The 17,733-nt window shown below is 39.0% G+C and overlaps 1 protein-coding gene across 2 annotated transcripts in view; it reads left to right on the top strand.

Moving 5' to 3' along the window:
* LOC122325273 overlaps positions 1-15,325 on the top strand; it is a 120,095-nt gene extending 104,770 nt beyond the window's left edge. For both annotated transcript variants that reach the window (XM_043220263.1, XM_043220256.1), the window contains 7 exons: positions 586-722; positions 3,948-4,069; positions 6,387-6,504; positions 6,875-7,183; positions 8,043-8,247; positions 10,749-11,187; positions 12,344-15,325. In XM_043220263.1, the coding sequence (XP_043076198.1) occupies positions 586-722; positions 3,948-4,069; positions 6,387-6,504; positions 6,875-7,183; positions 8,043-8,247; positions 10,749-11,187; positions 12,344-13,288 (2,275 nt within the window). In that variant the 3' untranslated portion in view covers positions 13,289-15,325. The remainder of the gene's footprint in view (positions 1-585; positions 723-3,947; positions 4,070-6,386; positions 6,505-6,874; positions 7,184-8,042; positions 8,248-10,748; positions 11,188-12,343) is intronic.
* Positions 15,326-17,733: the final 2,408 nt, after the last annotated feature.

The raw sequence follows: 17,733 nt of genomic DNA on the forward strand, positions 1-17,733 counted from the left end.
ATTACATCACTTAAAAATGTAAATATAAAACAAAATGCTAAATTGGTTAAATTATTAACAGTTGAAGCACATGCTGCTTAGAATTTGGCTCTAGTGAGGAATCTAAAAAGGCAGCATAATTTTGCTGCCTGTTGTTTGGAACAGCCTTCGCATCAGGAACGTGCCTGGGATGCTTAAAGCATCCGCCCGGGTAGAGAGCTTATTAGGCTTTGGAACAGAGCCATGATGTCATTAATTAATTATGGTTATATGCTATTTTGTGTCCTGTGTTAAAACACTTCACAACAATATCGCAGAGCTCAGGGTATTCATGTTACAAGATGTGTTTGCTTGTTTCCACATGGAAAAACCCAATGATCAATATTCATCCCAATGAACTACAGTTATTTTAACTGTGCCTTGTTAGGGATCTGAGGGTTCTTACTTTGCCAATCACGGCTCTTTTGTTTTCCGCTGCTGGGCTTAAAGCAGCTCCTGAATGACAGATTTTCTGATGAGCCGGGGCTTCGTGCATCTGCTCACCTCTTGTGTATGCCACATGCTTCTCCCTCTCCATTTGTCTTTTTTATCTCCCATCTCCCTCAGGTTCTCCATCGATCCTCAGTCTGACCCAGAAGCTTTGTTCCGCATCACTCCAGACACCGGGCTCATCACTACGGTGGCAGAGCTGGACCGTGAGCATGAGCAGTGGCATAATATCACCATCATTGCCACACAGAGAGGTACACACACACAGTCACAGCAGCAGGGAAATAGTGAGCTGCATGTAGCTAACTATACGGAAGCTAGTTAATTATCCAGTCATATAATTAATTATATAAATCATATAAATGGATGAAAATATATGTATAGTTATGCAGTTATGTAATTTCAATTAGACGTTTCTGAATCATTGAATGAGTGTATCTTGATTAGGTTGACAAGATTACACCAGTTTAACAGTTTAATACAACAACAGCAAAAATAGAATATAGCTAAATATTCCTAGAATGTTGTTAAATATATCTATAACATCTAAAAGTAGTTTGCACATCATTTTTATTTCAGTATTATTTTTATCCTATTTTAGGTATTTATATTTAGACTTTTGTTTTCCATTATGTATATTGTAATTTACTTTAATTTCAGTTAGTTTGTTTTTTTCAGTTTCAGGCAAGGCAACATTCATTAAATTTTAATGTGAAAGTTTTATATTTAATATTAGTTTCTTTTAGCTTTGTTTAAATGTGGTAACACAATAAGGTTCATTAGTTAACATGAACTAAGAATGAACTAAGAATGAGCAATACAGTATTTATTAATCTTAGTTAATGTTAATTTCAACATATTCATTCAAACGTATTTATACCTTGCAGATAACATTGGTATAAAACAAATAAGGCGATTACATGTGTTTTAAACTTGACCTTACACCTAACGAACTCTTTCGTCTACCCGTCTTAAGTCTGCCCGCGCGCTACGGGAGGAAAATACTAGTTAGCGCAGATTTACCGGGAAACGGCGTACATAATTTATACAAGGCACAGTTGATATTAACGTTACAGCTCAACTCGGAGACTGAGAAAATTTTATTTAACCTGCCATAGTGATTTTTCGTCTTTCACAGGGGTGAAGAGGTGTGTGTGGTTGTTTTTTGTTTTTGCGGTCATTTCAGATTTACAGAAGGCGAATATTACTCAGAATGCACTGAAAAATCTGCAATAACACACTGTACGCAGCATAAGATGTACGAAAAATGAGAAACAATAATATTAGCGTGAAACCAAATGTGATTTCGCTAGCTCTGAATAGTACGCTCTCTGATCATCCAATCAAACGACGGGAAGTGCTGACTTTATCGTAAACCCGAGAGATAGACATCTGATTGGTTAATCCAACTTTTTCACTGCAATTGATTTTTTCACTGCTGCTGATTCTGAACGCCTTGGGCAGATTTCTTTGACCTTGGCAACACGATTGCTGAAATATGATTGGATAAAAGCTCTAAAATAAGCATACTACTGGAATCAGCGCAATCAAGAGCAAAACTATGAAACGAAGAGAATGGATTATTGGATATCATTTAATACACACTCATGGAAAAATAAAGTAAAACCAAGGCAGGCATTCTGAGAATGTTTAGGCCAGCAGAGAAGGCTTTGCTGGCCCTGAAGACCCACCAGTAAAAATGTCTATTGTTAGTGAACATTAAGAACAGTGCTGCACCCAGACATGAATCAGTGAATCGTTTCTTTTTGGACAGATTGCGGAAAAAGACTCCCAACGTTGGTATACTGAGTAGAAAACACAGTTCAGGAGAGCACATTTTCTAAAGTGACATTAAAAACTGATTTGTCACGCTACACCACTATGTGTTTCAAAAGTAGCTTGTTACTGAAAAAGCTGCACTATTTTGAAAACAGCCGAGCTACTGTCACTGCTGGAAAATGTTAGCTTTGCTATTTATAGTTCATAACTCTCTAGGGTACACTGACACGAACATCGTTCATCATTAGGTCAAGAATGCTTAATACTGGCTGAAAATATCTCTGCCAGAGTGAACACTAGTGAAAATAGTGGTGCTAAGTTCAAATCTAGTTTGCGACATTTCTGATCTCACCTTTACATCATCTCCTGTTCTTTCCAAATTGTCAGTTATTATAAGGTTGCAATATCAATGGCTAAAATTTAATGGATTTGTGTTGTTATAATTTACTTGTTATGTATGCATGGATTAAACCATTTTTAGTATACACTGAATTTGTACTGCTTAGGGAGATGGCATGTTACTAGAGGATCTATGGTGCTGTGTTACTGTATGGAAAGTAGGTCTAAGCAGCTTCGGGGAGGCCTGATGGCTATTGTAGGCGAAGCCTCTTCCCAGTAATGAGAAGCAGTGGGCACTAATCCACAACATCATGTTACAGCTTGATGTGTGTGTGTGGATCCAGTCCAAGACATTTGTGTGAAAGCAGTCCAAACCACAGGCAAGTGTGTGGGACTGAATTATAATGAGAGAGACAGAATGCTTCAGTTTCTTTTTAGGCTCACACCAATCCATTAAGTTTGTTTTCCGGTGCAACCTAAACTGCTTCAATATGCCAACTGTAAACTATTCTGAATTAAAAGCTACTGAAAGCTCTTTGTTTGTCATGAGAAGTCATTCGTCTAGAATATTGCTGAAACTCAACGTAGCGAGGTGCCCCGCTGCCATCATTGGGCAACCTACTGAAAAAAATGAACAATGTACAACCTACTCTTTGGAAAAAAATAGCCAAGTTGAACTGACAACTACCACTACAGTGGTAGTTACACTACAGTATACATGGAAAAATACCTTACTATATTGAAGCTACTTAAACATTTTTTATGTGTGATTTTAAAAAAAAAAATTTTCAAATTCAATTTGTTCAAATGCACGGAAAATGCATTAAAACTTTCATTTAGCAAGGATGCAATAAACTGATCAGTTTTTTTCAACTGATTACTTTTTTTCCCATGTTATGAAAGACAGCTACAACAATCAACTCTTTGGTTATTAACATACTTATAAATATCTTCTTTTATGTTCGTCGTATATCCTCGATTTACATTAAATGTATTTAATTAAATTTTTTTTTTTCAGCATTTGACGTGGTGCGTTTTCATTTTCTGCAAATGATGCGATGCTGCTACTTTTTGCAGTAGCCTTCACATCAGGAGTATGCTTACAATGACTTACAATACTGCCTCCATAGGCAGCTCCCTAGGTTTTGGAAAAGAGCACAGGTCTGTAAAAAATGTCACTATTCAGCGTATGATTTCTCATAAAAATGTGCACATGGAAGTGTGTGATAAACTTTACAAGAGGAGAGTTTACCTTCAGTGGCTGAGACTCAAGGCGAGCACGCCTCAAAAAATATCTCAAACTGTGTTATGTGTGTGTTATTTTTGGTAACTTCCTTTTTCTGCACTCTCAATTACCTCAGATAACCCCAGCCAGGTGTCCAGGGTGGTGGTTGCTGTAGAAACGTTGGATTTAAACGACAATGCACCCGAGCTGGACAGGCAGTACAACACGGCCATGTGTGACTCGGCCTCCACGGGACAGGTGAGAGAACAAGCCTCATGTTATTATGGGTGTAAAGAAGGTCATACTTGTCTCAAATGACTAGTTCATTTGTTACTCCACCAAAATGTAAAAGTGCTCTAATGAGAGTCCTTTTGTTAGGCTTTGCAATTAAGTAATTGTCACAGATGAATTATGGGTGATTAATTACCTTTTCTCACAACTTCAGCCCTTTAGACTCACTGACTTGTGCTTTTTGTGTTCGTATGGATTTGGTGGTGCATAAAGTATTTTTTTTCCCCAGTCATTTTTTCATGCACATCTGTGAATGTGTCCATTTATACAGCCTGCACGCTGATTGATTAGTTCTGCCGTTACCCTGCAGCTGAATCACTGCTGTTTCCATTTACAGGATGCTTCACGCGTACACAGATATACATTATAATCTGCTCATCTTTTGGTCTGTTGACTTTCATCTATTTTGCCTTTCATTCCAGTTCTCTCATTCGTTTTGATTGCCTGTCTTTCCATAATTCCATAGTGTTTTTTCCCCTGTCTGACTCATGTTTTTTCTTTACCTCTTAATTGGGTGGCATGCAGCTGTTAAGCTGTCATAGCTTGTGTCCTTTCTCCTGTCTTCATCATTCTGCTGTCTTCATAGATGGTGGTCAGATGAAAGCTTATTGTAATTTAGGAGAAGTAAGTCCTTGATCAGCATCGTTATTAACATTGTTGGTCCTGGACCAATATTGATTATGTTTACATGCAGTTTAAGTTTGATATCTGTCTGATTTGTCTGTTCATATTAAATGCAAAAACAAAGGATGTGGCTTTAAGCAAGTTAAAAAAACAACAAGGTACAGCCAATCAGAACGATGTGTCTCAGTTTGCAAACTCTCTTTAAAGCACAATGTACTGCAGCTAAAGATGAAACAATGATCACATAACTGTGTTTAAATTATTTAGATGTGCCCTTGTTATGGATTTTTGAGAAATTACTTTTCATGCAGTGTGTAACACAGCTGTAAGTGAATGAAAACATCCCACAAAATTTTTAATCTGACCGTGTATAAAGTTTTTGTCTCGCTAAAGAAAGAGTCGACTCTGAATCACTGAAATGAGCCGTTGTTAAAACTAGTCCCATGTCATTTCAAAATGAAAGCATATTGCCCACCCACTTGTTGGTCTTTTCACATTGGTGTGAATGAAAATGCAAATTCATTCCTTTCATTCTTGAGCATTAAAAGCTTAAAACACCGTTTTAAATTAAATAGACCAATCACCAGAGGGGTTTGGAAAATTAATCGTTGAGCAAATTGTTTGGGAGTCATTGAACAAATAAGGGTAAAAATAAATGCATATTATAAGAACTTGTGTGTTTTTGACCTTGCATGCATGTCAAACAAAATATGAACCTTTCATAGCCCATAATAGAGGCATTTTAATATATTTTCAAACGGCATTTACTTCTTTGCATGGCTCTATTTTAATGTATTTGTTTTATAAAAAATCAATTCATCAAAAAATTAAATAATCTATAATAGTGTATGATAGTGTACATTTCAGTGTGAGGGGGCAACTAGATGCAATTTAGCAGTCCTATCAACCAAATGACCAACTGCCTTGCTCCTTGCTTGTGATGGCAACTGGTTATGAAAAAAACTCCGATAAAAGAGATTCCTTTTTTCGATTTATTTTGTTAGGGCACAGTGTAATTTACTTTGGATAAAAGCTCTTACTGAATCTCTGCTTGTTTCTTAACTGGAAGCTTGCATAACGTCTTACCGCAAGTCACAAAAAAGTTTGGTGACCCTTAAGACTCTGAAAACTACTAATGTGACTTGACATTATCACAGTGCAGAACTGAAATTACAGAAAAACACGTTTTTTTCATGCCTCAGCACAACCGCACTAACCCACAGCTCTGATCTGCATCACACGGCTCATTTTTGTTTTAACTTTTTCCCTAATGTGTGGGGGGAGCCTTGCAAAAACAGGTCCATCGAGTGATTATTTCTGGTTTAAGTGGATCTCTGGAGTCGGCGCCTCATTTTTAGAGCACATGCTAAAGCTGCATCTATGTTTGGGTGTTCCCCAAGGCTCGCTACTCGGTCAGAGTTAATTATTGTTTGACTGTGCGGTGTGGGCTAATCAGTCTCTAGTCACCTATTTGCAAAGGTGCTGGCGAGGTTAATGCTGATATCTGAGATTAAAATGTGGATCGTTTTTTTTTTTAAACGAATCTCTCTTCTCTCTCCATTATTCTTTGCTGTCCTCCTCTTTCTCTCCTTCCTCCCTTTTGGCTCTGCCCCTTATTTTGTTTCTCTCTCTCCATCTTTCTACTATCTCATTTTCTCAGGTGGTGCAGGTGTTGCGGGCGATTGATAGAGACGAGGGAGGAAATGACAGCGCCGTCCATTTTAACATCCCCCCGGACTCAAACATTGCCCTCAACTTCAGCATCAGGGAGAGTGGAGGTTTGCAGTCTCTTCCACAATTTGTTTCTCCCACCCAGCCTTGTGCATCGGCGTCTCTCTTGATCCGTTAGTCTGTGTCTGCAACCGCATTGTGTGGCTGCTTTGTGCCCCGCTTCTTTGTTTTCCCCATTGTTTGCTTTTGCTTCTCTGCCACATCTATCTTCTCCCGGCACACATAGACGAAATGTGCTCTGGCATTCATGCTGCATTTGGACTCACTGGTCTGTACAAATGTTATACGAGCAGCAATGGAATTAAACTGCACTCGATTGGGTTCAATTAAATTAAAGTTCCATCGAGCTCAATTTGATCTTAAAGCCCCCCTTTTTTCCTGTGTATCTCCATTTCTTTCATTATTCTCCTTTTCCAGGCCCCACTGCTAGTTTGGTGCTGGCGTCACCTTTGCAGACACTGTCTCGCTCTACTTCTTCCTCCCTTACTCTCTATGTCCCGCTGGTCCTGAGGGATGGGGTCTCCGGTTTGACCAGCACAGGGACAGTCACAGTGTCCGTGTGTCCCTGTCTAAGGGGTGGAGCCCGGGCCGGAGAGAAAGAGAAGCAAAGCGAGGCAGAATGGGACAGAGAGACTGTTTGTTTGCCTCAGCACTCCTCTTTGCCCTCCCCTGGACTCAGCACTGCTGCCTTGCTGGCCATTTTAGCCTGTGTGGCCACACTTTTGGGTAAGTTTAGTGTAACATCCACATGGCAGTGGTAATGTACAGTCGGAAAACCCGTTAAATAAACACAGACCAAGACTTGAAGCACATTTGAATTGTTAGAGTTGTTATTGTTAGACTAGAACTGAAACTAAAGGTATTAAAAATATTTTGTTAACTGAGATAAAGACAGCAACATATTAGAAATGTTGCTTTGGCAACTAACTGAACTAAAAGTTACTTTTAAGTTTTAAGAGTAGTATAAAGCAATATAAAAAGAATACAAATGTAAGTGAAATATATATAAATACGCAAAACAAAAGGCCTAGCTATTGTACAAAACAAACACTCTAACAATATTTCAGTAGTTTTTATACCTCTGAAAAAGAGGTAGTGAGTAACTCAGACGCTATATATAGTTATGTATATATATATATATATATATATATATATATATATATATATATATATATATATATATATACAGTATATATATTAAATGGTAAAGTCCATGAAAGTAGCACCCATTTCAGTCATTTGGATGAGCGGTCTCATTTAAAGTGTTTTCATGGATGCTGGTGAATACTACAAAACCATCAGACCACTACATGCTACAACTGACCAATCAGAATCAAGAATTCACCAGAGCTGTGTAATAAATGTAATTATGGGGCATCATTCTGTGTAAGTGTTAGTTTGCCAGCTGCTCTAATGTGTCTATTGAGTATCTGTCTTTCTGTAGCACCCTGCAATTTTATTGCAAAAATTTGTCACCCAGCACAAACACACACGTCCTCCCTTTTTTATAAATGGCATCATAAAACGCTTACTCTTTTTCTCTTCATCTCTCACTGTTTTCTTTCCCTCTTTCTTCTCTCTCTAGCTGTCAGTGCTTTGTCTCTGTCCCTGCGCAGGCAGAAAAGGGACTCGCTCTCGCCTTTAGAAGAGGATGATGTAAGAGAGAACATCATCACATATGATGATGAAGGAGGGGGTGAGGCTGACACGGCTGCGTTCGACATCACAGCACTGCAGAGCGCCCCACACAACGCACGCAGGGGGTACCGCACCCTGGACAGCAGGAACATGTGAGTGGGGCTCAGCAGGGCACAACTGATGAAAGATTACATTGGCTACATCTGTTACATCAACTCGCTCTTCCTGCACATTAATAAAGAGCTTCCTCGGTGCACTTGAAGGGATCGTTCTGGCATAATTTAATCACGTCGTTTAAAGTTTGTGTAATTTGTTGGAACACAAAAGGAAATGTTTAGCAAAACAAATTAAAAATTTTTTTTTTAATTATTTTTTGCATATTATAATATTATAATATTTGTGTACTGTGTATATTTATTATGTAAATATACTCTATACTCATGCATGCATGTAGATAATACATTATTAATAATAATATAATTATAATATAATATAATAATAAATCTAAATATATGCATGTTAGTTCTTTATGAGTGTGTATTTATATATAATTAATAAATATACACAGTAAGCACATATAATATGCAAAAAAACCCTTTATTTTAATCATGTGACAGCACTTTAACATTTTAATATATATTAAGACAGCAATAATGATATTGATTTTGTCATTTTACGATTTTATTGTAAATTTATTTTCTTAAATTATTCTTTGAATTATTACTACTGCCATTATTTTTGTTATTATTATATTTAAAATTCTGCATTACTTCTTCTGAAAAAAACCCCTTAAACTCTTATTTGTACTCACCGTTTTAATATATATGTTTTAAATTTTTTGTTAAATTGAAAAGAACAGGGACTTTGAACGTTTTCCACATTGGTTTTATTTTTAACTACAAATTAGTTTAAACTGAAATCAAAGGTGCGACAAAGACAGAAGAAGGACTGAAGATGGTGAGCTCCCACTAGACTACACCATCTGAAGTGTTATCACATTTATCACATTACTTCTCCTGAGGCTGCACACAAACTCAAGAAAAACATACTTAAAGTAAAACATAATTATACAATATGACTAAAAACTTGCTTTTGCAACAATCGCAATCTGTCATTTTGGTATAAATGACTTCAGATAATTCTGAATATCCTGCACAAGTCATATACAGATGCTGGTCATATTATTAGATATGATATGATTTATATAACTAATTAAAAGTAAAACTTGTATATTATGTTCATTCATTACACACAGACTAATATATGTCAAATGTTTATTTCTTTTAATTTTGATGATAATAACTAATAACTAATGAAAATCCCAAATTCAGTATTTCAGAAAATTAGAATATTAAGACCAATGCAAAGAAAGGATTTTTTAGAAATCTTGGCCGACTGAAAAAAATGAACATGAAAAGTATGAGCATGTACAGCTCTCGATACTTAGTTGGGGCTCCTTTTGCCTGAATTGCTGCAGCAATGCGGCATGGCATGGAGTCGATCAGTTTGTGGCACTCTTGGGTACTCTTGGCACTCTTCCACAGATTTTCTATGGGTTTAATGTCAATGTTTGCTGGCAAATTAAGAACAGAGATACCATGGTCCTTAAACCAAGTACTGGTAGCTTTGGCACTGTGTGCAGGTGCCAAGTCTTGTTGGAAAATGAAATCTGCATCTCCATAAGATTGGTCAGCAACAGGAAGCATTAAGTGCTCTAAAACTTCCTGGTATACAGCTGTGTTGTCCTTGGACCTCAGAAAACACAGTGGACCAACACCAGCAGATGACATGGCACCCAAAACCATCACTGATTGTGGAAACTTTACACTGGACCTCAAACAGCTTGAATTCTGTGCCTCACTTTTCTTGCTTGTTACTTTCATTAGAGAACATACCATTGGACTACTCAGCAACAGTCCAGTCCTTTTTGTCTTTGATTGTTCTGATGCTGTCTGTTGTTCAAGAGTCGCTTGGAATGCGACAACTGAAACCTGTGTCTTGCATACGTCTGTGTGTAGCGGTTCTTAAAGACTCCAGCTGCAGTCCACTCTTTGTGAATCTCCCCCACATTTTTAATGGGTTTTGTTTCACAATCCTCTCCAGGGTGTGGTTATCCCTATCGCTTGTACACTTTTTTCTACCACATCTTTTCCTTCTCTTCGCCCCTTTATTAATTTGCTTGAACACAGAGCTCTGTGAACAGCCAGTCTCTTTTGCAATGACCTTTTGTGTCTTGCCCTCCTTGTGCAAGGTGTCAATAGTTGTCTTTTGGACAACTGTCAAGTCAGCAGTCTTCCCCATGATTGTTTAGCCTACACAACTAGACTAAAAGACCATTTAAAGGCCTTTGCTGGTGTTTTGAGTTAATTAGCTGATTAGAATTTGGGACCAGGCATCTTTATTTATCAAACCTTTTCACAATATTCAAATTTTCTGAGAAACTGAATTTGGGGTTTTCATTAGTTGTCAGTTATAATCATCAAAATTAAAAGAAATGAACAAATGAAAAAAAAAGTTTCACTTTTTGTAAGGAATTAGTGATGATATTCTAAGTAAATGACAAACACCTTTATGTACTACTCCTGTGGTGCTGCTATTTATTTGCTATTTTATTTTGTCTTAATAAAACACAATATATTCTGTTTTCCCTCAGACGTTATTCACAGCATAGTCAGGAAAAGGCTCGAGCTTATAACAGCTGGGCTCAGGCTGGAGTGGTGGACCCCGGGCAGTACAACAGTCAAGGAGCCACTCTATATGGGCGGTTTTGCTACAGCAGCCACACCCTCCCAGTGCTGCGTCGCTCACAGGGCCCCTATGAGCCCGGCATATCTGAGCTGGCTTACCGCTTACCTGGGAATCAACCAGACCACTCTCTAGTCATTCAAAACCAGGCAGCTGTGGTTGGCCCTCTAGAACCCGGGGCTATTTATGTGCCAACAACAGAGACCGGTCATGGCTCTAAAGAAGGGACAGCGCCTCAAGACGGAGCTACCACATCTGAGGGAGGAACGCCAAGGAAAAATGACTCAAAGGATGATGCAAACAGCGATGCCCAGCAGAGTCAAATTCAAAGCCAGGATCTGGACTGGGTAAAACAACATATATCTTTATCATTTATTTAAGAAGCTTAGAATGATTCTAACCGAATAATGGTTTGAATAGTTGCTATTCTAACCATTATTTGGGGTAAAACCAAAGGGCGCAAATTCAATTTGTTTACTTAATTCTCCAGAAGCCTGTAAATTAATTGTTAAATAAATAATGCACTTTCAAACAAACAGCAATACTGACAAGACAATTAGAAAACCGTTTAGATGGACTAGTAAAACAGCTTTAGTAAACTGAAAATGAAGACAGGGCCTAGTTAAAAAAAAAAAAAAACTAAGTATACAGATAATTTAAATTTACGGACTCTCTTCTCAGTCACACCCCAAAAGCACTGAATGTTTTATGTCTAATAAACATTCATTGAACAGGGAACTGGAAAACAACTGCACAATTCATATTAATATTCATTTCACGATGCGTTACTGGGAAAGTTGTCACACACAGATCCTGAAAAAGTATGAATTCAAAACTGCAGTAAGCTGCATGTAATTAAAAAATTGTACAATTTTGATGTGCCAAAATATGTTGTGCATTATTTGCCGTCATGGAAATTCATGCATACTGTTGTGCATCTTAAGAGTCCATCTCGTGAATTTTAATGTCTGATTTCACACATACACACATTTTAATGTTTACTCACTGAAAGGGACTAATATTTGTTTTATTAAAAGTGAGGAGAACACGTCCTATGTGTGAAAATATGTTGTTTTGCACATCCCTAGATACCCGGCAGGCTAGTTTTTTTGTTGTAGGTGCCAAACAGGTTGACGATGAAGGTGTATTTTCACATGTTGTCTCTCGCTATCTCTCTTCCTCCTCATCCTCATCTCACAGTGCAGCGTTAGCTCTTTTTAGAGCTCAATTAACCTGGTTCAGCTATTGTCAACTGTTTCTCCCTCTCCATCTGTCCGACTTTGTCACTTATTTCCTCTACTCGCTAACACTTTACTGTCTCACTTCATTGTTATCACATTTTTCTGTGTTTTCACCTGCTCATTGTGAAATATCTTCTGCTTTTTCTTCCCTTTCTTAACAATCCTCTCTCTCTCACACACTCATCCCTCTGCTAAATAACAGAAGAATAAGCTCATCCTTACTTCCCGCTCTAACCCTCCTGCTCCTCCCCGTCCCCTACAGGTCCAGCCGGACACGACCCCCCGTGAGCGGGAGCTGGTGTTAACCCGTTCCGGCTCGGTCGCTGGGCCAGGCCCCAACGGCGGTTGGGTGTGTGACTCTGCCACGCTGCCCCGAGCTGGGCGGCACTCCTCACGGAGCAGTCTTTCCTTAAGTAGAAGCGGCGCTGGGCCTGCCGAGTCTAACCACCCTGGGGTGGTTGACGCTCCAGGTGGAAGCACAGAAATGCAGTCGGTCAGCAGCAATTACGCCACTATCCTGCAGGGGGAGCAGCAGAGGGACTACCCGGGGACTCTAGGACGGGGCGGGCTGGAAATGGGGAGTGGATTTGTGGTGGGAAGGCCCGAGAGAGAGGGCAGCATTCCTCTGAGTGCTGGGATGTATCCAGAAGGTGGTGGGTTCTTAGGAGACTGGCATGAACGGGTGGGGATAACTGGGTACCCACTGGGCAGGAGGGATATGACACCTCAGCTGCTTCCATATCCCGGCCAGGGCCGGGGGGCTTTTGGAGGCATCCTAGGTTATGGCGGAGCGTGGCCCTCAGCACCTGAGGGGTCAGGAAGAGGAGCGCCTGTCGGAGGTCCTCACTCTCTCGCCCTGAGGGTTGGCGAGTTCCTGCGTTTGCGCCTTGCGCAGGTCACCTTCGACCCCTCGCAACCGCCGTACGACTCGGTGCAGGTGTACGGCCTGGAAGGCACAGGCTCCCGTGCCGGGTCCCTCAGCTCCTTGGACAGCGAGGGAGGCAAAGACGCCGAGAAGGAGGTGTGGGGATCAGGTCTGGAGGATTGGGGCCCACAATTCCAGAAATTAGCCCAGCTTTTTAGGGAAAGGGAGAAGGAGAGTGGAGAAGATAAAGATGGAGATGCAGAAGCCAGCAAAAAGCATAAGGATAGGGAATGGGAAGAGAAAGAGGAGCAGTCTGGAGACGAGGAGCAGGCAAATGTCTGAGAAAGCGAGAAGGAGAGGGGTTGGGTGGGACAATGATTAAAAGGCAACAAGAGCTGGAATAATGAGAAGTGAAGGGTAAGGAGGGAGAGACGAAGGGGAAAGGTAATAAGGGAAGACAGGGAAAAATGAACAGAGAGAGCAAAGGCAGTGGAGAGAGTGATTGATGCAATTTGAAGCAATAAGTGCTGAAAAGCTGATGTGTGAGCACAGAGCGGTGTTTCTTTAGCCAGCATTTAACATTCCTTAAGTGTGTTTGGCAGTAAGCGAAAAGCTAAGTTCACTGTATTCCAGATCACATTTAATTACGACAGAGAAAGAACGAGATTTCAACTTTTTTTTTTATGGCAGCGAGCAAGACAATGGCACCACACGGGAATGAGAAACGCAAGGCCGGAATAACACAGATGAAAAGTTACGGCAACACACAAGGGAGTAGGAAAATTAATATTTGTACAGAAATTGTTTATACATTCACAAAAGCAAGAGAACTGAATTATTCAAAAGAAAGCACTGAATATTACAGTAAAGTCCTGAATAAGTGTCTGCACAAAGATTCTTGGTGTTTACACATACACACAGACAAAAACAAACATGCATCAATTTTAAACCCTGCTTGGAAATTCTTTGCGGATGTCACATTGTTAGGGTTCAAAATGATTCACATTTTTGCCAAGAACAGATTGTATACAAAGTTGCTCATAAAAAAAAAAAAAAAAAAAAAGATGACAAAATGAAAATGTAGTGATGCTAAAAATGTGCAAAACATATGCACAAACAATCATTACAAAAAAAATATCCCACATTTAAAAAGTCAAGATGATTTATGAGAGCTGACAGGTCTGCTTCAGCTAGAATGCACTTTTGTACATGATGTTCGAAAATAGATTACAAATGTTGTTGTTGTTTTTTTTTATTGGAGGAAAAAAAACATGAAAAAGATGTTCTATGTAAATGCATTTAAATGTAAATATCACTGAATGCCATTGTGAAAAGTGACAACAGTACTGTAGTCTTCAAGTAACAAAAAAGATCAAATGATAACTGAGGAGAAGATTATATATAATCCCACATCGAAATCCCCAGGATATAACTGGAAGACACGGAATTGACTGAAGCAGACTAAACCCTGCCACAATACAATATCGGATGTGTTGCTCTTCCCAAACAGAACTTTTATTTTTACTTCAATTGAATGCAGAAGCTCCAAATAAATATAAATGACGTCTTTTTTTTTCTGGGTTGAGCTCACACTCTGCATTGACATCCATAATATTGAACACTGTTTGTGGCCACAAGGACTCACTGTGACTGGACTGAACCAGAACCACTGTTTCACTGCACAATCATTTGCACCGTTACAGGGTGCTTCGTGCAGTACGAACACACACGCACCTTGCCAAACAACCTGAGAAATGTCATTCTTTGTCAAAAATGTGAGCCTAAAAAGGTTATATGAAATATTAACGCCTATATTGTACTGTAAGAAGAATGATTAAAAAGACAGATCCCCTGGAGCTTATTTGATTAGGACTAAAGGCCTATTCACACCAAGAGTGATAGCTATAACGATAGTTAGACAATTCGAACTGTAAACCGAGCTGCTCAAGCTATTGGCTGTCAGTATTTTTGAAAAAAATAATTTCGAAAGTGATTTCAACGGTATCGTTCCTCTGCGTCGTTATCGTTGTAGTTGTCGTATGGACTTCCATATTATCATAGAATTAAACCAATTATGTAATCGCTGTAGTTACTGCTCTTGGTGTAAACCGGCCTTAAAGGTTTAAATAATTGAATCCTTCACATGTCATTGCCTATTTTTTTTTTTTCAGGTAGATTAGGTCAACTGTAAACTGGGTGTGGAGTTACTGCATTCATCCTGGTTTCTGCCTTCTTTTTGGACTGCATTGATGTGGCCTTGATTGGGCCCTGTTGGTACTGAGATTTCACGATGGTGTGTACTAAAAATGTATTTATTCTGTTGTATTTTTTCCTTTTCTTTTTTGTAAATTTGAATAAAGACAGTATGTTTTGAGGTGATGTGTGCGCGACCTTATGTGTATACGCTCCTTTTTTTTGTAGAGAAGCTCTTAACTGGATTGACTTTTGGCTCTTACGTGTGTCTTCTAGTCTGTGTTTGTCTCTGCTGAGTAAATGTAAGTGCTGGCTTTGGAGATGTCCATAGAGGCTCTTCAAACAGGGACAGAGTTGGCAGGGAGTAAACACAATGTCTAGTCTACTTACTCCCAGGCTGTCTGACAGACTTACAACTCAAGGTCAATACTGGAAACTGAGAGTTCAAATCGCACTTTGTTTACCGCGAGGTTCACCTTGAAATTTGCTCTATCTGAAGTCTGGATTACATAAAATGCGTAGGATTTATTAGTGGGCCTGACAAGCCTTAGTTCATCTGATGAAAGTGGGGAAAATAAGGTCGTTTCAAACCACTGCACCTGCGAGTCAACCCTGCTTATCGTTCACTTCAATCCTGCAATATGTGGTGTGCGCGCGCGCGCGTGTGTGATTGTGTTTCAGCTAGCTTATACCCACAAGTGCCTGCAAATAAACAAGCCACGGCCACCTTTTTGATTCGAGGCTGGTTAATTATTCATGAGCTTCTGTGCATATCCTGTTAGATTACATTTGGTTTAATTACGTTTGCGAAGCTTGACGTACGAAAAACTAGACTTGAATGAGAGAGACAAAGAGAGAGTGCGATTGCTTCAAAATTCACTTAGAGCAGGAGAGGGATTCGAAATGATTTGCAGAAAGTGCGATTGTGAATGCACGCTCTGTCCTTGAGTTACATAATGAATTGATGCGCAGGTTATTACGCAACGCGCTGTATAGGCTATTTAAATAGGCAGGGTGTGAGAAATTATGACACATGCGCATACTGAAAAAAGGAAAAAAATAGTTTTTAGCTAAAACTAATAATAAAATGTCTCGCTTTTCTTATGCAAACAAATAAGATCGCTTCTGGGCATGTTTTGCGAAGCAGTGATACCACAGATGTTTTTTTTTTCTAAAAGGGGTTTCAGAAAATGTAGTTTTTTTTTTTTACATAGACAGGAAAACATTTCTCACAGCACATGGAGCACAGAAATATGCCATTAATGAGAATAAAAATAACTTACCATTAATACATTAATTCACTGCAAAATGTTCTCATTAAAGATTCATTTGGTGGGTTGCCCTACAATCCTGCACGACTCTGAATGGAGCTATAGATCATTAGCGTGCAGCTCAACCACGAGACATCTGGAAGATGTATGCTGACTTGAAGTGTTTCTGGGTTTTGCATTCTTATTCCTGCTTCCTCTGGGACAGCAAGGTGAAAATGCCCACCAACTTTGATAATTAGACCACTAAATATCTGGCCCGCTGAGACAGTGTGTTGAAAGGAGAAGCAAGACTGTGCTTTCTGGAGGTCCCATGAAGACTGAAGGTGTAGACTCCCTGTTGAAAAAAACAGCATATGCAATGTTTTGATGCTGGGATGCTGGTTTGAGCTGGTTTATGCTAGTCATTTGCTGGTTTAAGCTGGTCCTTATCTGCTAGGACCAGCATAAACCAGCATACCGGCTTCAAAACATAACCAGCAAATGCTGTTTTTTTTTTTTCAGCAGGGCTACAATTCATAGTTAGCAATATTACAGCAAACCACCTTGTATGTGCGTGGGGTCGGGTGGTTTTAACATTTACAAGGATAGTTAAACATTGCATTGTTTTATAGTATTGTTGCAAGTTGAACAAGTTGTCATAAAGTTATTAAGTTATTGGGAAATGCCTATTATAATAGAAAAAGTGTGTGATTGTATGTTTCTCCATCTGTACTGGGGTACAAAATCAAAGCTAAAGGTGAACCACTGAATCTTTTGATCTACAGATTCATTCAGGGTCAAAACAAGTGCATGTTTTTTCAATATGACTCAGCCTTTGAATCATTTCTCACAGGTTCATTCAAAACACTGATTCATTCAGGATTAAAACTAGTGGCTTTATTTACGACTGATTCGAATTTAATTATTACCAACCAATTAATTTGACAGCAATGATTTATTCAGGAAGGAAAATGTTCTGTTTTAAAATGTGCGACTTGAAACAATTGCCTTTGGCATAGCAAAAGTAGTGCTTAAAATGCAAGTTACTCAGTATTAACGTAATTATTGAGTTTTAAATAAAAGCAGCTCTCAACCACAATGAGTAGATTTGGTTGGATGTGCTTACTGCTACTGGTATGTCTCTATTCAGCAAAGAAGATGCATGCTTGTTAAAACTATAGCAAAAATCTACAGCAACTATTTCTTAATTCTCTTTGATGTTCTCCGTGGCTCTCCCGGTCTCCTCCTGTGTGAGAGTGTTGTCTGTAGAAACTGTAGACTGGCAGATTGTGTTGTGTTGTGCTATGTGTTCAAGTTTGAAGTGGTAAATGAAATCTTCATTAA

The sequence above is a fragment of the Puntigrus tetrazona genome, chromosome 2 (assembly GCF_018831695.1).
Source record: "Puntigrus tetrazona isolate hp1 chromosome 2, ASM1883169v1, whole genome shotgun sequence".
NCBI classification, from domain to species: Eukaryota; Metazoa; Chordata; class Actinopteri; order Cypriniformes; family Cyprinidae; genus Puntigrus; species Puntigrus tetrazona.